Source organism: Dicentrarchus labrax, unplaced genomic scaffold (genome assembly GCF_905237075.1).
Source record: "Dicentrarchus labrax unplaced genomic scaffold, dlabrax2021, whole genome shotgun sequence".
NCBI lineage: Eukaryota > Metazoa > Chordata > Actinopteri > Moronidae > Dicentrarchus > Dicentrarchus labrax.
In genome coordinates, this window is record NW_026136714.1 from 8,571,270 (window position 1) to 8,592,241 (window position 20,972).

The 20,972-nt window shown below is 41.6% G+C and overlaps 2 protein-coding genes across 3 annotated transcripts; one reads left to right on the forward strand and one right to left on the reverse strand.

Annotated features, from left to right (window-relative positions):
- Nucleotides 1-1,201: 1,201 nt before the first annotated feature.
- si:ch211-225b11.4 (thyroid adenoma-associated protein homolog) lies at nucleotides 1,202-14,098 on the reverse strand. Its single transcript, XM_051423032.1, has 31 exons — nucleotides 13,912-14,098; nucleotides 13,636-13,816; nucleotides 13,466-13,552; nucleotides 13,356-13,383; nucleotides 13,106-13,254; nucleotides 12,885-13,007; nucleotides 12,671-12,791; nucleotides 12,312-12,457; nucleotides 12,137-12,221; nucleotides 11,924-12,060; nucleotides 11,518-11,715; nucleotides 10,447-11,158; nucleotides 10,048-10,200; nucleotides 9,784-9,893; nucleotides 9,515-9,675; nucleotides 9,254-9,423; nucleotides 8,999-9,157; nucleotides 8,758-8,906; nucleotides 8,497-8,634; nucleotides 8,318-8,422; nucleotides 8,030-8,230; nucleotides 7,801-7,951; nucleotides 7,140-7,392; nucleotides 6,672-6,908; nucleotides 6,390-6,594; nucleotides 5,882-6,070; nucleotides 4,664-4,923; nucleotides 4,396-4,560; nucleotides 4,046-4,312; nucleotides 3,753-3,955; nucleotides 1,202-3,648 (listed from the first exon to the last, which is right to left on the reverse strand). Exons 1-31 carry the CDS (start codon nucleotides 14,031-14,033, stop codon nucleotides 3,401-3,403), a joined length of 5,613 nt encoding a protein of 1,870 aa, XP_051278992.1. The 5' UTR covers nucleotides 14,034-14,098; the 3' UTR covers nucleotides 1,202-3,400.
- Nucleotides 14,099-15,441: 1,343 nt separating this feature from the next.
- On the forward strand, nucleotides 15,442-20,163 carry tctn2 (tectonic family member 2). 2 transcript variants are annotated; one of them, XM_051423356.1, is made up of 18 exons: nucleotides 15,442-15,597; nucleotides 15,774-15,887; nucleotides 16,128-16,198; nucleotides 16,298-16,499; nucleotides 16,593-16,693; nucleotides 16,801-17,000; nucleotides 17,114-17,234; nucleotides 17,329-17,482; nucleotides 17,590-17,673; nucleotides 17,754-17,876; nucleotides 17,979-18,053; nucleotides 18,163-18,261; nucleotides 18,381-18,498; nucleotides 18,585-18,688; nucleotides 18,827-18,992; nucleotides 19,136-19,279; nucleotides 19,413-19,501; nucleotides 19,860-20,163. In XM_051423356.1, exons 1-18 carry the CDS (start codon nucleotides 15,501-15,503, stop codon nucleotides 19,967-19,969), a joined length of 2,172 nt encoding a protein of 723 aa, XP_051279316.1. In that variant the 5' UTR covers nucleotides 15,442-15,500; the 3' UTR covers nucleotides 19,970-20,163. The 2 variants fall into 2 exon arrangements, with proteins under 2 accessions (XP_051279316.1, XP_051279317.1); XM_051423357.1 differs by having other exon boundaries at nucleotides 18,845-18,992.
- Nucleotides 20,164-20,972: the final 809 nt, after the last annotated feature.

Genomic DNA, 20,972 nt, shown 5'->3' on the forward strand with positions numbered 1-20,972 from the left:
CCCAACAATAATTTCCATGCTTATTACATTTTCTGTGGTTGCCTATGAATAGCTGCTCTGCTTTCCATTTTCATTTTAAAAATACACTGAGTCTCTACTTTCCATTTATAGGCTAATCCCCATCCATCTGCAGAGTCTTATCTGGCTCTCAGTGCTTGGTGCATCAGTTCAAACTCAAATCTTCCTGCTTCCCAGGCTTCTTCTTCACCCCATGAGGCCTGTTTTTCCACTAGCCTTGTTCAGAAGAGGACTCTACAGAGGCTGATAAAGGACAGCTGCCAATAGTATTTTCCTCTATCTGCCTGTGCACAGGGAGCTGTATACTCGAAGCATAGAGGCCCTGTGTCATTGTTGGCTGACCAGTAAAGAGGGCAGCCAACGCCTGAGTCAGTCAATGCTCACTAAGCCACTTTTCAAATAGATGCTCACCCAGTTTTCAGGCAATTACTAGAGCAAACACGCAGCATCTGTCCGGCACTCTCCATCACACTCTGCCTATTCAGGGTTACAGGGGGCAGGAGCCTCTCCCAGCATGCACTGGGTCAAACCATATGTCAGTAGAGCATTGCATGGTAAACACATTTAGGACTGCGCCAACTAATTTTAAATGGAGGCTCATTTCCAGCAAAAAAACATTTATGGGTCTTTTTTTCCCTTTTCTTGGCAGAAATTGGCCTCCATAACTTCCTAATTGAGCTGATATTGAGGGATTTGGTGAAGTTGCTGAAGATAATTGATTTAATTATCTATAATCATAATTTTGATTTTCCATAATGGACTTACTGTCTCATAAATCTGAATCTATGTGTCACGAGAAATGGGCTTCAACAACCACTTAAACCGAGCTAAAGTCGATTGATTCAGTGAATACCAGAGTTAGGCAACATTTCATCAATTGGATTTCAGACGTTTTGTCAGGAGTGGAAACTTAAATCTGTGACACAGTTGAGGATTATTTTCATATTCAGAATAGTGAAATTCTTGTTTGCACACCAAAATATGCCATGACAGAGAAAAAGACAATAACCTACATTGTGCTGTCATTTCAGGCTTCACAATGTACAGGGCTGATTATTTACATTGTCCACTACTTCAGCTGAGCAATGCTGGTAGGGAGAGTGCTTTGTTGACAATATGCTTTAGTGGGGATTTCAAGCTTTACAAAAGCTTTGCACTGATGATATGAAAGACAAACAAACACTTTAACAGAATAACAACCTCAATAGTTCACTTTATTATATTCAGCATAAATGCACATTTTAAACTTACAAAAGCCTTAAGGAATTCATTTATTAAAATGATTTATTATTTCTGTTTATTTAATAAAAGACATTTGCCTATTTTTGAACCTTGAAGATCTTCTGGATACTTTAGTGGAAAAACACTCCTTCATGCTCCAAATGGTGCACACATGTTGGTATGCATGTACCCACATACACACACCCAATAAAAGTGCTTTTACCTACTTGGCCTTGTTCCCTGTTGCCATAGTTAATCATTTAATTAGCAGGACACAGGCTTACTGAGAGACTCTCAGTAAGAATAGCAAAGGCTTTTATTAAGCCAGATGGTTATTTCCCAGATTTATACACACTCTGCCTTCAGGAAACTTCAGAAATTTGCTTTTAAGCTCACTTCTCAGTCTTTGTTTTCAATGTTGATGCAGGAGGCAGAAGACACAATATTGCACACATTGTTAAAGCAGAGGCTTATAAATGAATAAAAAGTTAAATTACTGTCTTTTTATTTAAAATTAATCCTTTGTTTTCAGGCATATTGACAAGTCAAAATTCTGCCATGTCTTTCTTGCCTCGTGACGCAGAGTAAAGTTCAAGCCCCCATTTGTATTCTAAAGGTGCTGTGAAGGTTTGTCTTAAATTACTTGTGAATCTATGAAACTTTGTTTTTCTCTGGCAACATCCGTACAGTCAGCAGCAGAAATGTTTCATCAATAAATGCATACTGTGGGGGTGGCATATCAAACTTTGCAAGGATTCTTGATAAGATGATCCAAGGTTTGTCCAAAAATGTTGATTTCAGTTTTGCCCTATAACTTTCATTATCTAGTGTTACCTTGTTTTGTGCGTCATGTTTTGACACAGAATTTCTGTGTCAAGAGCATGACAAGAACCGCCTTTAGTTTCCTTTGAGGCACACATTAATCTCATAGAGCTCTGCATACCAGGTGTTAATTATGGCGTGGGTCATAGGGAAATACATTGCATTAGCATTATGTATGAATCATTCATACAAGCTTGATGTCACAACTGTTGCATAATCTAGATGCTCACAAGCACAATGCTTCATGCATACACAATGGAAACCTAAACTGAACTAGAGGTACCGGATAAACATATACATCTGCATAAACGGTAAAAAGTAAAAAAAACTGTGACTCTGCTGGTTTACTGTCAGATGTTGATAAATTGATGATTTAGATCCTGAGAATTTAATCACCTCCGACAATACCATATATATAAGAAATTCTAGTTGTGAGGATACATAAAAACTTCAGTGTATGTTTAATCAATAGCCTAGCATAGCCAACCACAGCATGTACAAACTGTTTCATGTCGATGTTTGTGTAATACTGAGAGCCGCCCATCTCAAACAAAAGCAGTGGGCTATCTGATGATGTAAGACTGCTCTAGTGTGTGGCACGTTGCGGAGCAACTGATCAGATCCAGTCAATCATCTTCAGCCCTCATGTGGCTGGAAAATGGATACTTATCCAGGCAGAAGGCCTCTAATGGAGCATTAAACCGTACACTATATTCCCCCATTGGGCACCAAGCAGATCATTTCTCCTGATGCTGTTGCATTACATCACTACACCAGTCTGCGGCCTGCTACTGTTGCTGCTGAGTAATGGCAAACAAACTTACAGAACAAAGGACAAGGAGCACGGCTCTGGGAATAAGAATGAGCATATTGTTGGGGTGGAGGGGATCATGAAGACAGACCTGGAACTATTCTGGTGGCTGTACCTCTGCATAAAAAACACTTTATTCAAAAAAGGAATAGAGCCTCAGAAAACGTAATATTATAAAGTCTTATTTAAATCTTATTTAAAAGCATTGCAGCAAAAATAGACCTCTAGAGGTTGTAAAGAACAACTGTTGTACAAATTGCACTTAATGTCCATTGGGTCTCTTCCCTGTACAGGTAATATGATGATGGACACAGCTGACTGAAGCCACAGACTGCTTACATAACTGAGTCAGCCTGCCAAGTGCTGGTGTGCTGCAGCATCAGCAGTTTGAACACTCATTCAAGACCAACGCTGCACATTCAGATGATGCATGAGGATTCCTGGAATATCTACAGGTAATTTCATCCTGGGCCTCATCGGCCAAAAGGCTTTGCTTGTTGAGTGTACAGGATAAGCTCCTCCGTTCCGTCATAGCGGCAGCTCTCTAGCCACAGCAGCTGTTAAAGCGGAGGGAAAGTGGACACCGTTCTGACTGAGAAGACGACAAACTTCCTGTAAACTTGTGTGCAGGGACGAAGGATTGCAAAGGTGTTGTACATCATCGGATGTTTTCACCAGCCGGAGAAGAAAGGCAGCCCTGGTGACCAGACCACAAAGGGTGCTGTGGAGACGAGGGTCCATGAGGAGAGCCAGCCAGGCCGGGGTTAATGTCTCAGCTAGAGAAAGAAAAAAATAATCGCATTGTAACACAGACAATTTAGACATCACATATGAATTTATCAAACACACTCTTTAATTCAGACAATGACTAATGTGGTACCTGGCTGGAGCTCTTTGCAGACTGCAAGGCTGTCTAGCACCTGTGCAGCACTCTCCCCTGCCCATGCACTCAGGCTCTGTGCCAAAGCAGAGGATTCAGAGGATTTTTCAGCCATCTGCAGCAGGTAAGGCAGCACATGTGCAGACATCACAGAGGGCTCTGCAAACACATTGGCCTCATCCTGCTCATACAGACTAGAACACCTGAAAAAGAGAGCAATAAAAACAGTTCAGTAACACTCAATCATGGTTGCTCTGTTTGTACTAGTCTATTGATTCAGTAAGGGAACATACACCGTTTCTGAGGCATCTCTCAGCACAGATCTGAGGTCAGACTGAGGCAGGTTGCACAGCAGCACCTCCAGTGTGCCAGGAGTATCCCAGCATTCCTCCAGCAACAGGTGTAATAGGAGCGGCAGAGCCTGGTTGACCTGCATAAGGTAGACGCTCCCCTGGCTTTCTCCTCTTTTCACATGGTGCAGCATGGAGGTAAAACAGGCCGCTTTCATCCTCACAGGCTGGCTTTGGTCCTGCAGCAAGTACAGGCCTGTGTTGATCAACCTAAACCAGAATGATTCAACATTTTTAGTTTCCGTTCATGTTTGTGTTTCATTTTGATTAACAATATTTGACTTCCCTCATACCTGCTCATGATGCCAGGCAGAGTGCTGTGTTCTCTCAGGCTCATTAGCGGAACTCCAGCCACACACAGAGCTTCAGCACACGCCATCCTGAGCGCTTCAGGGGCGTCTGGGGACCGATGGCACTCCAAGACGCTACACAAGCGCTTGTACATGGATATCTTCAGACTGATTTGCACAAAGATGAGAAAAAAGTTAGAGCTGCAAGTGTAAGTGTTCTAGTATGTGATTCTATACAGAAGTGAAAAAAAGGCAATAAAACATGTCAAACCTGGAGTCTGACCACTGGGAAAGCAGCAGACTAGCAGCATACAGAGCCTGGGATAGAAACTCTGGCCCTCCTCGCTGTTCTTCCAAGTCCACAAGCAACAAATCTAAACACTCAGGCAGAACTGGCTCCTCCAGTGGGGCCAACTGAGGAAGATTCTGGGGTAAAGTTGAATTACCTCCGGCCATCACTGCTACCAGAGCTATGAGGTAGGTCCTGCGGTACTCCACACTTTGGCTCAACAACGCCTCCTTCAGGTTTGCCTGGAAAAAGAGAGCATTTGTGCAAGCTATTAATCTTCATGTGTTAAATGATTAATGAACTTTTAAATGCCAACCTGGTATTTCCTGACTGGCTTTCACAAGGCATCACCTAAGAGATGTATAATTTGAAATCAACATCACTTAACATCACAAAACTGAATAAAAATATGACAAAGGGATGATTCAAGATTCTTTTGGTTTGATTATCAAACACTAATATCAAGATGTTTTTTGCAAATATAAACAACAACACTACAACAACAGGGCTATTTCAGTGGTTTCCATTAGTTCAGTTGACATAATCCAAACACCTTGTTTAAAAAGCATGTTCGGACAGATTCTGTTTTCCTAGTTTAAATGATTAGCCCTTTAACCTGTGTCTCTTATCATTCATTACTTACAACTTAAAGTGCACAGTGCCAGTGTGTTATTACCTCAACAACTTTACATTTACCATTATTATAGTAGAACTAAATCAGATATATGAAAACAGGGTCTTCTAGTCAAACTAAATGACATAATAAATGCAAACAAGTGGCCACTAGTCACTATCTTTACCTACTGTCTGTAGATATGTAGTATCACATCTTATCAAGCTTTAAAGACAGTCGATAAAACCTTAAACAGGATAGAAAGGAAACTGGGTGGTCTAGATAATGCTACATGGTTATCTAAATGACCTACATGAACAGCAAATAATAAAAGGCCAGACATCCTCAGCTTGACTGTACTTAAGTATCCTTGATTACAGAATATAATAGCTTATAGCCACACCCTTTCTTATGTCAGAGGGAAAAAAGATTTCAGCCTCAGATGGTATTATATTTAAGCCTCTCTCGTCTTCCCCAATTTCCTCTCATTGTGCTCTAAGAGGGTCATTATACTAAAAGCTGTTCGACCGGTTTTTGGAACGGTTCTTTTCTTCACGCTGAAGTATGGGGAACATATCATGTCTCACCTGCAACACCCTCTGGATCAACTCTTTCAAGCTGCTCTGCTGAGAACCCCGCCCATCCACCACCCAAGACACCAACGAGAGCTTAAGATCAGGGCTCACTGCAGAAAAGTTGTTCCAGATTGGACATGCCCACTTTAGATCTGCACATAGAAAGTGGATGGCTTGTTGGTGGAAGGATGACAACCCAACCTGTGGAGATGACATTGATATAGAATTATTTTTTGTATGCATTATTTTTTGCTAAAGTTAGAACAGTTTTGTACGGATTTCTTGTACACAGTGAATTTTTCTGAACTACTTTTGCATTACTTTTCTATCAAGTCACTTTTTTAGTCATTAATATTCAATGTTCTAGAGAAATGCAACATCTGCAGTTTATTTCCAGGCCAGGGACCTTTGCTGAATATAAACTCTCTCCCCATGTTTCTTGTCTATCTATGTACACTTATGCTATCAATAAAAGGCTAAAATAAAATTCTTTATATGTGGCAGCATTTGTGTCGCGCACCTGAAGCTCCTGTTGAGGTGTTTGGAGGTCATGCATGAGTGTGTCACTGAGCTTTGACAGGTAGGTCTCACAGCAGAACCTTCTCAGTGAGTCTGCCACTCCAAGGTAGGCCGCTCTCACTAGGGGGCAGCGCTGAGCTTCAGTCACCAGCCACACCGAGGCATCCACTCTGCTCAGCACCTCACACAGGTCAGCTGAAGGGCCACTGGGAACAGAAACACAGTGGGATTTCAAAGCCTGACAGTGTCTGATGAATGAATAAACAACTCTTCTAAGTCTCACCTGACTGTGCAGAGAGCTCTTTCTAGAACAGCTTTGATCTGCAGCAGCTGTCCGTGGAGCCGGTTGTGACAGCAGCGCTCCTGTGGACTGGGCAGCTGATCCGCCAGTTTAATGAGGATGTTCATGTACTCTGAGGGGGGAGTCACGGCAACCAAAGCCTTCGAGGCCATCACTCTCACACTGTAAATAGGACTGGCAGACAGTTGGAGTAAAGGAAGCAGGAAGTCTGACAAAGTTCTGGCAGAGGGAAACCAGAGAAGACATTCTCTTAGTCAAATACAGTAATGTTCAGTATGGAGATTTATAAATGTACAAAATGTAGCCTTTTCCCAACTGCTTTGTATAAATACAATATAAAATGTTAAGCTATTGGAATAAAAATCTACATAGTGTATCAAAACCACTGCTACAAATAATCACAATAGTTAACTTGACCAAACTGTGTAAGGATAAGTAAACAGTATTCACTCTGTTGAGTCTTGGACACCAGGCTGGACTTGGGCTAACAGAGTGAGGACAGGGTAGAGCGAGGGTTGGAGGTGTAGCCTGGCCTCATTAGGTGGACCCTGGAGGTCTTGTGCTGCCCCTCGCAGCTCACCCAGCAGGAAGGGCTGGAGCGCAGGGTAGTGGAAGAAGAAGGCAAGGGGGGACATGCCATGCTGGGTAGGGCCACCATTGTCACTGCTGGGACGCTGGCCGAGCATTCGCGAGCACAGAGAACCTGGAAACAGGTTTTAATTACTGTAGTATCAGGGGTATTAGTAAGAGCTAAATAAACTAGTCAAAGGACACAAATTTATTATTTTTAATCGATTAATAATTTCTTTGTTTTTAGTAAAAATAACAAAATTCAACAGTTCCAGCACATAAAATGTATTTGAGTATTATGAATATTTAATTGATATCTTTGTATTCTTTGACAGTAAATGGATTATCTAAATGACTAGCAACTGAATATTTGGGTTTTGTCCCTTGGAAAAAACATAGAAGTTTGGAATTTTTTGTGCCATTTATACTAAACAATTAAACAATTAATCAAGAAAATATTTGATAAGCCCTAGTGCTAATGCAATCCTTCATATTACAAATACAGACTCAAAGCGAAGCTCTCAATGTGCCAGTGTCTTACTGTAAAGTTGCAGAGCAGCGTTCCTCATGCCCCAGCAGGGAGAACTGAGCAGAGTGAGTGACAAGATGGCTACAGCAGGAGCAAACTGAAGAACAGCTACTCCCAGACCTGATCCACGCACCAGGGCTTGCAGTGTGTGAACTGCACACACCTGTAAGGGAAAGAACAGTCAACACATCTGCCTTTGTGGTTACATGGACCAATATCCTCATTCTTGCTGTCTACAAACCTGTGGGAGGTCCAGTGTCTGGTCCCAGTTCTCAGGTAGAGGGGTTTTGGCTGTCTCCAGTAAGGTTTGCATACTATGAGCTAACAGTGGTCTTGCTTTACTGGCCTCCTCTGCCGACACGACACACAGGATGAGCATAGGCAACCCTGCGGCCCGCCGGGTCACAGATGTAGAACGAGGGGACTGCACAACCTGCAATCCCTAGAAAGAGACAGAGGAGGAAATATGTCTTTAAGCCCAGCAGTCCAGTATCTCTATAAATACATACAAGCATGCATCACCACTCACTTGTCTCAGCATTTGGGCTGGGATATCCTTAAGCTCTGCATCACTGCTGCTCAAAAGAGAGGCACAGAACTTGGTGAAGCCTATACAGCATCCCTCTACTGCCCCCTGGTGGAGAGAAATTTGTTTTTCAGAAAAGAGTTGAGGTGATTGCCTTTTTCAAATGGATTTATAAAACTTACCCAGTGACGGCATTTGAGAAGAATATTCTTGAATATATTTGATGCTCTCATTAGATCGTCTTTTGTTAGAGGGCACTTGCTGGATTTGGATTCAGTGAGAATTTTCTCCACCAGAGAACCTAAAAGGATTCCTATTTCCTGATGAGAAAACATGAAAGCAAATGATACTGAGAAGAAATACACACACAGCAAATATGCTGAGATAAAATGTCAGGTTTTTGCCATCTTCCAGTTATGTTAGTGCATCTGGCTCTGTTTTACCTTGAGGGAGACCCAGCAGCAGGTGAGAACGAGGCTGTGCTCCTCAGATAACAGGACACACTCCTCTCCCTCCCCTTGGACTCCTCCAGACGCTTGGGCTATTAGAGAGCTGATGGCGTTTCCCATATCACAAAAAGAAGGGGGGGCATCTACGACAAAATAGAGCTATTAACTGTGTGGTGTCATAAATAAATCTGAAATATCCCCAAATCAGTATTGTTTCTGCAGATTGCTCGATTACCCTTTTCACAAGCATCCTGGTCTCCATACAAAACACCCAGCAGCAGCAGAGACATATTCTCTAGCAGGCATAGCACCTCAGTGGTCAGACTGTGGTCCAGTGCGTCATAGACACTGCTGGGTGCCTCAAGCAAACATCTCTGAAGGGCACTTAGAACACCTGGAACATAATTAACAACACCATTTAAAGAACTTTTTTCTTTAGGGCTAAACATCTTCTGTGGTAGATGTGGGAGTTGTTGATCTTAGGTCTTACTATGTATAGGCTTGGTTCTGGCGGCAACCATCATGTCTGCCTTGGCTGTCAGATAGTGCTCCTCCAGCTCCTTCACCAGGAATCTGATCATACAGGAGGCCCTGGGGTTACTTCCACTGCTGACAGTAATGTTACTCTTCAGCCTGCAGTCCTCAGGCTGGTCTTGTGATCTGCAGGTAGAACAACAACTGATAACTGCTTATCCTTGGCATCTAAAGCAGGCATAATTATGAACGAGAGTGTGTCGGAGGCAAGGCTTACTTCTGAAGGAGGACCTTCATCATCAGTGCTCCCATCTGAGCCTCCTGCACCCGAGGGCTGCACAGAAGCTGTTTGGTCCGTGTGAGCAGCACTGCAGCAATATCCTCTGGAAAACTGGGTGGGAAAAATTTCAACAATAACCCAGCTGAGAGCTCCCGAATCTGTAGATGAAAAAAACCCATTAACTATTTGCTAAAATATTCAAATCAACCTCAATCTTCTATTTGACCTGTATGAAAGACATATAAAGCAGAGTAAGGAAGCTCTACCTCATTTGTAGAATCTTCTAAACAGCTGATAAGGACCAGCTGTTTTGTCCTGCAGACAAAATCCCACTGTCCTCTCTGTCTGGCAAAGGTAATAAGAGACCCCATATTCGCTGCAAAAATGATTTAATGAAGCGTATTACAATACCAAGCCCAAATAATACAAAACAAGATTGGTAAAAAAACCGACAAAAATAACAGCTAATAACAGATAAGCAAATACTAGAACTATACAGTAGTATGTAGAATACCAGTTTTCTAACTGACCTGGAGGTTGTCCCTTCTTTTTGTCTGGGCTCCACGTGTCTGTGCAGGTCTCAAGCACTGCAGACAGCAACAGCAACACAGTCTTCTTCCTCTGGTAACTGTGTCCTGGTGCCAGATAGCTGTATGGAAGTTGACCCAACCATTCCACAAATCCTACATGATATACACAAAGGGTTTTGACGGACAGAAAAAAGACAAAAGAACGGAAAGATTTACTGAAAAAAGACAGAACTTTAAATTACAAACAATGCAGCAAAGGCAGATAATAACAAGCTGTGCAATTTTAATTTGGGTAGAGGTGATTGATCTTCCTTGGAGATCTGTTTGTTGTTTCATTTTGATACTCAAATGTATTGATTGCAAGACTCAATCCACAAAATTAAACAGCAGCTATCTCACCTACTCCCTGCTCCAGTATATCCTGTGCCCTCTCTGAGTCTCCTTTCTTTTTGCCCTTCTGTCCTCTGACAAGCGCCAAGCAGCCGTCTCTGATGCGAACCAGAAACTTCTTCACTCCGGCTTGAAGATGCTGACGAAAAGGCGAGGACTCGCAGTTTAGGTTCTGAGGAATAAATATCCTCATTATTGCCATCTCCTCTGTGGTTGGAGTGTCTTTGGTCTTTGGGCTGCAGCAGAGGAGGTTGAGAGCAGCAAGACGGACTTTGTCATCCGCAGATCCTAGAGCCAGCTGAAGGGTTTCAAGGGTTGAGCTCCCCTTCAGAGCCCAGGGAGAGCCTCCAGTAACGGCTCGATAGGAGCTCATGATGCAGGCCCAGGCGAGGAGATGGCCAGGGTTAGATGGGTCCAGAGAGGCCAGCATATGATCCACAGCAGAGGGGAAGACTTGAAAGGTGCAGGGTAATAAGTGTGTTGAGCAGTGATTCTGTAGAAGAGTCACATCAGACGTCAGCGCGTCGTGAAGGACGGCCCGCCAACGCCTCGCCCACTGGTTGGCCAGATCCAGCTCAGACGACTTTTGTGAGGCCTTGCACAGCTCTCGCCTCTGCTGTTGGATCAGACACTTGTAAAGCTCCGATCCACATGGTGACAGGTGATTGGTTGACAAGCACTTCAGGAGATGATTGGGTATTTCAGCATATTGATCCAGCACCTGATTGATTAAAGAAACATGCACCAAAGTCATCAGTCCCTGAGTCTCTGGAAAGATGAGAGGAGGTGGACTCTGTTTACATTGATGATGGATGGACACTGTTTCTCAAATATTGGACTTTATGTCAAGATGTAACCCTATTATCATCACTATCTTGTTTCTGTTATTTCCCTAGACAACAAATTTAAAAATGTAAATAAATAACTGTATATATTGTTTCATATTATGTTATGTTCTATGTGTGTAGCATGGAGGGAGTACAAACTTCATTGTACAACCTTGTGTTGTATAATGATCAAAAAATGACCTTGATCCTTATTAAAAACATTATTAACACTGTATTAACCCTTAATCCTCACCATGTCAGTACCCAGGTATGGCAGTAGGGCACAAAGGCGGTAATATTTGGCTTTGGCTTCCCAAGGTAGTTTGATTAATCGCTCAAGTAGAGTAAAATAAAGAGTCTTCTTGGTGTCACAAAACTGCTCACAGTCCATCTCATAGATGTCCAGCAGCAGAGAAAAGGCACTGCGCACAAAGTCAGACACACCTTCCACCTGCCAAAGCACAGGAAGACATATTAAACCATCCTGGCAGTAATATGTCTTAAAATATAATTTGAAAGGCCAACATGAGGTCCACTATATGACTTGTTTCTGAATACTGTTACTGTAGGTAGTAATGAATATACTTCTTAATGATGCCCTTTTGTTTAAATGTTCATGTTTTGAATTGCAATAATATAATGATGTTAATTTGACTCACTGGGCTTTCTGCATTGGTCCAGATAACGTGAATGAGCTCTTGCTGCAGGTGACTGTTGTCAGGCAGTAGGCGGACGCCTGTCATCTTCCAGATATCAGTCAGACATTCTTTAACTTTCTTCAGCCACAGTGTAAATACTGCAACAACATGTTATATTTGAACAGGTGATATTGCTATTTAAGCATGTGAAAAAACAACCCTCACATTACTTACCTTCAAAAGCAAAGTAGTGACAATCCATCTTCTCTTCACACAAAGCATAGACCAGAGGAAACAAACCTTTCAGCAGTAAGCACATCTGAAAAGAAGGAAACGATGGATTTGGACATGACAGCTAGTACAACAGAGGTATAAATGTGTTTTTAATATGAGCTGTAACTGGATTTACTTCTGTGGCATCCATGTGTGAACTGAGCAAGATGTGAGGTCGACAGCAGGTCAGGAGGCCCCTGCTCACAGCCAGCCTGTCCACTCCGTCCTTCCCTGTAGGGTTGCACTGTACCTGGAGAGCACCAACAGTCAGCAGCCAGGGCTCTGAGAAATAAAAAGAAATAGTGGCTACTCTGTTAGGAATCTCTACGCATCCACACTCAGTTGGAGAATTTGTAGTATACATAGCACTTATTCTTTCTGGAAAGAACAGAGAACAACAATCAATTTATTTACCCACATGGCCACATACCTGGGTCAAATTCCAAAATATGATTTTCTCATGCTTTTTGCCCAGCAGTGTTGGTGGTTACCTACCTAAGTGAGAGACCTGTAGCAGACTCCAGGCAGCAGCTTCTGCAGCTCTGCTTTCTGGTGCTGTGTTGATCAGCATGGCCACAGCGGTGCCTGCCAAAAGCCGAGTGTCCCTGTTGCAGCACTGCAAGACAGGACACACGGACTGATAAGATGAGACAAAAGCAACTGAACAGATATGAATAAGTGACTCTGAACGGAGGAATTAATAAGAAACCTTTCCGAGTATTATGTCCATAAGAGCCTGCAGGATCGTCTGCACTGTTGGGCCCCCGTGGTTCTTGTCCCACACTAGAGGAGCCACTTCACTGGACAACAGCTGAAAGACTTGCAAACACACCTGCAGAGATCACAGTTCTCACGTCCGTCAAAGAACACACAACAAGTCTGTGATAAATGCAAATAAATGATTCATGAAGCACGCTGCTCTTCGTGTACCTTGACAGCAATGTAACACAGTGGTCCATCTCTGAGGGATTCTTGTTGCAGTACAACAGGGAATAACTCAGACACTTTATTCAGCAAGGAACGGAATGACTCTCGCCACACCTCACGACCCACAGCGCTGTCTTCCAGGAACATACAGGCTAAAAAAGGTTTAAAAAACACAACCTAATAAGCTGATAAAAACGTACATATGAAATTAGTGACATGTTATAATAACACATACTTTTTAACCAGCACTGACCTCTCTGCACATCCTCAAAAGACAATATCTGAAAGGTATTAAGGTAAAAGTTATCTGCAGTGCCTTTATGCAAACATATGACAAACACAAGTGAAGGGAGAGCTCTGTACCTCTTCAGTATGGACTATGGAGTGCAAGCAGTGATGAGTTTCTCTAAAAACCAACTGGTGGTCCACCTTTGCCAAATATTGCAACATCTGTCAAGCAAATACGAAGTTTAAATCTCATTTCCATTTCGTATTAGGGGCTGTACAGTGAGCAGACATGCTACAGGGCTGACCTGGTCCACTTTCCGACAGGCTGTGGAGATGCTGACCATCTGCAGCTGCATGGAGATGAGGAGTCTGACAAGGAGCAGGAGGAGGCTCTCCTCCGTAGCATGAAGCTGTGCCTCCGAAATCTGCCTCAGCAGCTGGAGAGCCTCCTCTAAACAGCGCTCCTTGCATCTTTTCACACTACTCCTGCTCATACAAGCATACATTACTCAGTCAATATCACACCTAATTTAAAAAAAAAAGTGTCATACAGTGGTAAGCATGAGGTTATAGGCACCAACCTGGAGGATTCAGACAGTTTATCAATAAAGAGCCCGAGAGTTTGGCTGACACTTTCAGCTGCTTGATGCTGGGTGATCACACAGTCTTGCAGACTTGTAATCAGGTCTTCAAAAGACAACATTGTTTTATTAACTCCACCGTACAGACTTTGGATGTTGTCAGACAGGCAGCACGCCGTACGGTGGTCACGTGATGCAACTCTTATTCTACTATTTCTCAGAGCTGTAGTCACGGTGATAGTAACAGCGCCATGCTGCCACCTAGAGGCAGGTTTCAGCTTTGGTTTCCTTATTAAAATGTACTTTATTGGCGGGCTGTCAGACACCCAAAAAGATGCAGATATCAGAGAAGTACAGCATATTTTAATGAAGCATTTTTATAGAAATAATAAATCATTTTATCATTCAATCATGTCATTAATACATCAAGAAACTCACATTCTTAGGGAATACTATCTGTGAATGAATTTCCATTAGGCTGAAATGGTATAGTGCTCCCCTTACCATTAGTTGTCTACAAACCTAAAGGAGACAGCCCATGTCTCTTATTTGTGAATTTGTCCTCCTCTCTGACTGGCAGCTGATAAGGTTGAACCTTGAGCACCCAACATATCGTAGATGTACTTTGTTATGGAAGACCAAGGTTGAGAACAATCTAACAGACAGACTGACTGTCTCCTTTATGTGTTGTGTGTGACTCTGGGTGTCATTCAATGTGACTTAAGATAGCGTAGGTGATTTGTTTTGAACCACTATCCAATTGGAGCTTCACACATATGTAGCAGGATAGGTTAGGACCATATTTGGGACATTGGTAGATCTCGTGGGTCTAGGTTTGTGTTAAATATCCCTTGACAGGAGATAACCTTCACAATCGGATTGGCACTGCAGTGTGCTTCACTTGTTTTGCTGATCTTGTTCCCCTTGGCTGAGCCTCAGTAAACGCTGCTGTGTAAGTCATTATCTTCTTCTTTTTTTCCATCACACTATCCAGCAACCTATTTTTAGCCTTTGCTTTACATGCAGAAGCCTAAAATAAAGCATGTAGTTTAGCTATGTGTGTATATGTATACTGTTTTAATCTATATTAAGTATGCCATACAGAGGCGCTCTATAGCCCACCTGGTAGAGCTGGCACCCCATGTACCAAGGCCTTACTACACCCTCTCTCTCTCCATCTTCAGCGGTCCTGTCCAATAAAGGCAAAAAGCCCCCAAAATATATTAATTAAAAATAAAGTATGTCTGCTGTTATAGACGTCCCCCACCTTCTTAAATTGACACACACATGTAATATTAACATGACATAAGAATAATCCGTGTCGGTAGTATTTTTTGTGCTACTTTCTTCTAATATTTTAAGTAAAACTTTTCTTCTAACCTTATATAAAGACTCTCAATGCTCCTAACCAATGTCTGTATATGTGCCTACCACTCCACGCCAGATGAGGTCGCTGTTGTAACCTTTACCCCTTCAGGTTTCTCCAGAACAAGAACTTTTCCAGGCTCTGATTGGTTTAAAGATCTCCGTTGCCAAGACATCACGAACAGTTTACAAATATGTCGACTTAATAATCTGAAGTGAACCAAATGGCTAACGTGGTTGATATATTATTTCCCTCGTTTAATTCACGCGTTTTCTGTGTTTTACTGTTCATTTCGTGGGCTCACACTCAAAACATTGTCGGTAAGACTTTAATATATAACCGGTTTTACATTAAAATAGCTTAACCAAGCAAAACCTTAGCTGAAGAAATTAGCAAGCTAAGAGCTAGTTAGAAGACAGCCGTGATAACTCAGTTGAATGACTTGCTGGATGATTGTATGAAGCTAATACAGAACTGTTACTATTATGTTGATCAGTTTTCCAGCCGTCGTATCTGACCACGACTGGACCGACGGTCACTGCGCTTTTGCTCGGAAACACGTCGGACATCTCTCTGAATCTGAGGACGGTATCTCCTAACAATAAAACAGGTAAAAGCTAGAAAGACCTCCTCTTCATTCCCCTTATACGACACAAGCAGATTGCCGTGTTATTTTACCAGTTAAGCTTTGTTTTCAGCCATGTTTCTTGCGCTAGTATCTGCCAGAAAATGAGAATATACCATTATCCTGCTTAGTGGGCTATAAGAAGAGAGGAGAAAGGCAACGATGTGGCTCTTTTGTGATTGTGTAAGCTGTAATTTGTATATATTTGTTGTTGTTTTTTAACAGGAAGCATTGGTTCTCCATCCTGTGTAGCTGAGGTAACACAGTGGGTGCTCACAAGGGAGCAGGTGGGAAAGGTAAGAAGTCTTGCAGTGAACAGTAATTTCCATCATATTTATTTTGAAATAATGTTCAAGTAGAAAGAAATTGTTGTTTTTTTCCATTTGGTGCCCCAGACTGCAGTTCGAGTTCATCTGAGACTGGATAAAAATCTGCGTTTGTGTGGCGAGAATGAGACAGACACAGATTGCTGTTCGAAGCCACTGTGTGTCCTGGAGACCCTCCAGGTGTCTGCCTGTGTGGGCAACACACCTCAGGCATCAATGCTGATCCAGGCCAAGATACATGCCCTCTTGGTGCCTGCTAATGCTGGATCTGGTGATTAAATTTGTATCTCATCATAATGTGCCTTCATGTGACACAGGATGTGACACATATGTAATTCATATAAATCCCCTTTTCATTTTTTAGATAATAAGACAGTCATTCCAAACCAAGTGTACCAAACACTGGGCTCTTGTCCCTGTGACCTCACTTTTAGAGCATGTGATGTACGCTGCTGCTGTGACAAGGTATTTACATCTCTCACATTATATTATTACATTGTTTTGAAAAGATAACGTATTTCCTTATGTATTAATGAACAATGACTTATTTCACACCCTTTCACCCTTAACAGGACTGTTCTGTTGAAGAGTTGAAGCTGTTTGTGTCCCACTGTCTCCCGGGGCCTTTTGGTGGACAGGTCTCTCCAGCACCAGATTATCAGTGCTCTGTGCAGTCCTCTGAAAACTCCCCAGATTGGTTTCCATTTTTATGTGTCAATTCTCCAGCTGAAAACAACCCTTACCTTGGGCTCTTTTATCAGGGAGACACAATGTGAGAAATGATTGAATATACTGTATGTTTCATTTTTTTTGATTGTGTGATTCATTTATAGATTTTTTGTATCATGTTTTCATCATATATCTTTTCCCCTTTAACTCGTCTAGTGCATCTAAGCCTGGCCCATCCTTCCAAAGGCCCGATATGTCAGCTCCAGTGCCAGTTAATGTTTATGTTCAAGGAAGTCCCATTTTCACATCAAAAGACCAGTACTTCACTATTCCCCAGGTTAGTGGTGTGTATGTTTTTTAGATTATGTTTTTGCACTGTATGTGTTGCCAATGAAGTAACAACTGATGCCTTGTATATATCTTTTTCACAGAAGGTGCTCGGGCGGTGTGTAAACAGTGCCCCTGTAGCATTTTTGAACAATTTCAACGTCAAGTGTGTAACTCTGCTACACTCTTGTCCAACTGGACCCCCCCTACAGACACTACCAACAGATTTGAGGATTAAAGTGAAGAATGGGCAAGGGGGTATGTTTTACCTGCTAAACATACTGTCACAATGCTTTAATACATTCTGGAGCTTTTAGATTCGATGTGTCTTTAATTTTTTGTTTATTTTTTTGTGTGTATTCCAGGGGATGTTACAGTGGATGTGATTGATGAAGTGGCCACTGACCTCGGTCAGTTTATTTCAAGCACAGATGCTGTTGCCTCTTCAGGTATGGAGATTACAACATATCGTTAAAAAAACAACTTAAACTGACAATTAATGTTGAAATTTGTTAATATTTCTTTGAAGATGAGCAGCTGGTATGTGGGAATGTGACCTTAGCACTGGATTACAAATTCTACTGGAAAGGAAATGGCATCACAAGTATCACACTGACACAAACTGTTGGGACCATCGCCTTCAATAGTAGTGGTATGTTCCCAAAAGGCCTGTCTGTGATTTGACTTATCACCAGTCAGTCAAAGTTAATCGATATGTTTGATCATAATTTTTGCTATTTTGTCTCCTGACCAGTGGCGTTAACTACAAGGTATTCAGTCGAGTTTCTAAATGGAGAATTCGTGAGTGAGCCCAACTCAGGGAACCCAGGTGAGAGCATTGCTTTTTCCTAAGAATGATTGTGGAAGTGAACTGTTATGTAAAAAACAGTTCACAGTACCTGTTACAGTGGTTAACACACAAACATTTCAAATAACAGGTTATCAGGTGGGAAGGCCAGTTATTGGTGGAATTGTGGACACTTTGGGCAATAACACAGGAACAATACAGAGGACGTCAATCAATTTTTGGAAACCAGGTAAAACCTGTTAAGACATGTTGTTGTTTACTGGCTTACTGAATTTAGTGTAATAGTAAATTACGTATTTTTCAATCATAACAAGTTGACTGAAAGAGATGTTCTGATTTGGCTTACAGTGAGTAATGGACTCTGTTCCACTGCTGAGAAGACACAAATTCTGTTTGGGGAGAATTCAACATCAGGATGTCTGCTACCGGTCAGCCAACAGAATATGACTCAGTGTAATCTCCTGAGGTTAGTAGTTCAGCATGAGTTCCTGTTTGATCTAACGTCTATATGTATTTGTGCTGAAATAAAATCTTATGTTTTCTGTCCTTTAGAGAGACTGTTGCTTCTCTCCAGGCAGCTTTGATTACAGCTACATATGTGGCAAAGAGTGGAAACCCAGATCCTCTAACTATGACAGACTGGGTGAACATCAGCTGTAAGTTTGTAGTATGTTTTGTGTAAAGAGATCATCCATTTGTTCATAATATTAACTTAATTTCTTGCTATACTTGTAACTTGTAAACCAAGTTGTACAATATTGTGCTAAATCTTTTTCTAACAAAATGTTACACAGCATATATATATATTCCAGTTGTGACACAGAACTCAAGCACCGCTATGGAAGACACCACAAGTTCATGCTATGGGATTCAATCCCATCAGCATATCCATGTTTGGAGTCTTATCACTGGCATGGTAGATGGCATACCTCAAAGGGATATCCGTGCTTTGCAAGTCAGGTGTGTATCAGTTGTATACTCATTACAGTGTAAATTGTATTCTCAGTTCAGGGGAACTGTTAAAAAGTTACCACATGTCCTAATTTGCTGTAGTATTAAAAGTCTCAAGAATGAATCAAGAATCTTATTTTGGTCATTTGTAGCTACAGCCTGTCCTCCTGGGCACTGGATTGTGGAGGAGGTGATATCTCTCGCTGTGTGGACCCATTGGAGACTCAGTTGTTTCCCATCACCTCCTCGGTCACCTTTACGGACATTCCTATCAACACAGGACTACCAAAGACCAGGTGCTTCCTCAAACAGCAAGACTGCTCTTAGTATAGAGTTGTGAACTTGAGCCAAATAAATTACTTTATGTGTGACCTGCCTGACTGATTCTAACCTAGTCTAATGTCTTGTTTTGACTTTTTCTCCCTGCAGGTTTCAGATCAACTTCACAGAGTATGATTGTGACAGGAATGATGTGTGTTGGCCTGAGCTCGCCTTCCCCATCACCAAGTATTACACAGGTGGGGATTTATCTAGTCCTGGAAAATCTGTCCAGTATTTGAAATTGTATTGTATTTGAAAAATACGAAATTGTTTTCATGCTTAGAAAAAAATGATTACTCACTTACTTAGTATTTAAGATCATTATATTCATCATTCCATCATCAAAGCTGACGGCCTTAGGACTTTGTTAAATAAGAATGATGCTGCACCATCCCTACATTACATCAACCAATAATCCCTTAAATAACAAAAAAAAAAAACACTCCTATATCCCACAACTGTGAAACATTTTTGCAAGAAACACTGCTTAAGTAAGACAATGGATATTGACAGTATTGTACAATTACTGACTTATTTTACCTTTATCCTCCCTAGGTGAGCCATACTCTCAGTCACTGGCTAAAGGCCTTATCTTGGTTTTCTTCTTCATCACTGCCTCGATTCTTGGGACTCCATGGAGACAAATCCGACAGGCATGGAACTAAAAAGTCTCTAAAACCCTGAGAAAAGTCTGAGAACAATGTCGAGGCAGACAAAGAGATCGATGGATAAAGGGAGAGGAAGAAGTTAAACAAATATATTGTTTATAATATAGCTTTAACATGTTTGTAATATGTGTGTGAGAATGTAAATAGTTGTATTGGTGCACCATTTTGCAATAAAAATATTTTTTCTATGACATTTGTTTTAGGCTCTAACACTCAACCTACTTTTAATCAACATTCTCATTGATAGGTTTAAAAAGTTGGTAGACTGCTTGTGTAATCCTCTAATCTGATCTCAGTCCTACCTATCAATTTGTTTCTTATGGAGTGCTGCAGGGCTGGATTCTGGGTAATTGTTTATTTGGGGTTTAGATGTTCCCACAAGGGCTTATCATCCTCAAGCACAATATAGTTTCAGTGTTATGCATACATCACTAAATGTAACATAGCTGCTGCTCCTTAAAACTTATCACTGTAACATATTCTTCTCGACTCGTTCTAGCTGTTGTTCCTAAAGACAGAGGAACCAAGATGTGTTTAATTTGTTGTGTCTCCTTGTTTCCACTCATTTGCGTCTTTCTCTTAGTGTCTCCTATCCAAAAAATAAAACAGTTTTTTATAATCCCCCAGGCACCTGAAATGTTTGCCCTGGGTCTTGGCATAGCCTGACAGGTTAGTCTGGCTGTGCAGAGTAACAAGGATATTTACAGAATAAACACTGTGTGACAACTAATACTACCTCCAGAGAAGATGATCGCACCTATTTCAGATATTTCTGCTGTGTCATGAAGAGGTTCTAGCAATACAGCCTGTACAGACTGGCAGGGTTACGAAGCTCTGACAGCCTACTTATGTCTGATTGTCAACAGGGTTGGAAGGGTTACTTCAAAAACGTAATCTTAAACAATTACTAATTACCTTTTAAAAAATGTAGTAGGTAACCTAATCCAAGAATCAAATTATTAAAGTAATGTAATTGTATTACTTTATGTTACTTTTGGAT

Excerpts from the sequence above, each read along its gene's own strand:
- tctn2 (XM_051423356.1), top strand. The coding sequence starts at position 15,501 with ATGGCTAACGTGGTTGATATATTATTTCCCTCGTTTAATTCACGCGTT. Across the intron at positions 15,598-15,773 it reads TCACACTCAAAACATTGTCG|TTTTCCAGCCGTCGTATCTG; the intron begins GTAAGACTTTAA and ends TATGTTGATCAG. Across the intron at positions 15,888-16,127 it reads ATCTCCTAACAATAAAACAG|GAAGCATTGGTTCTCCATCC; the intron begins GTAAAAGCTAGA and ends GTTTTTTAACAG.
- si:ch211-225b11.4 (XM_051423032.1), bottom strand. The coding sequence starts at position 14,033 with ATGTTGTCTTTTGAAGACCTGATTACAAGTCTGCAAGACTGTGTGATC. Across the intron at positions 11,159-11,517 it reads CATACCTGGGTACTGACATG|GTGCTGGATCAATATGCTGA; the intron begins GTGAGGATTAAG and ends TTAATCAATCAG. Across the intron at positions 6,071-6,389 it reads CACCTCAACAGGAGCTTCAG|GTTGGGTTGTCATCCTTCCA; the intron begins GTGCGCGACACA and ends TCATCTCCACAG.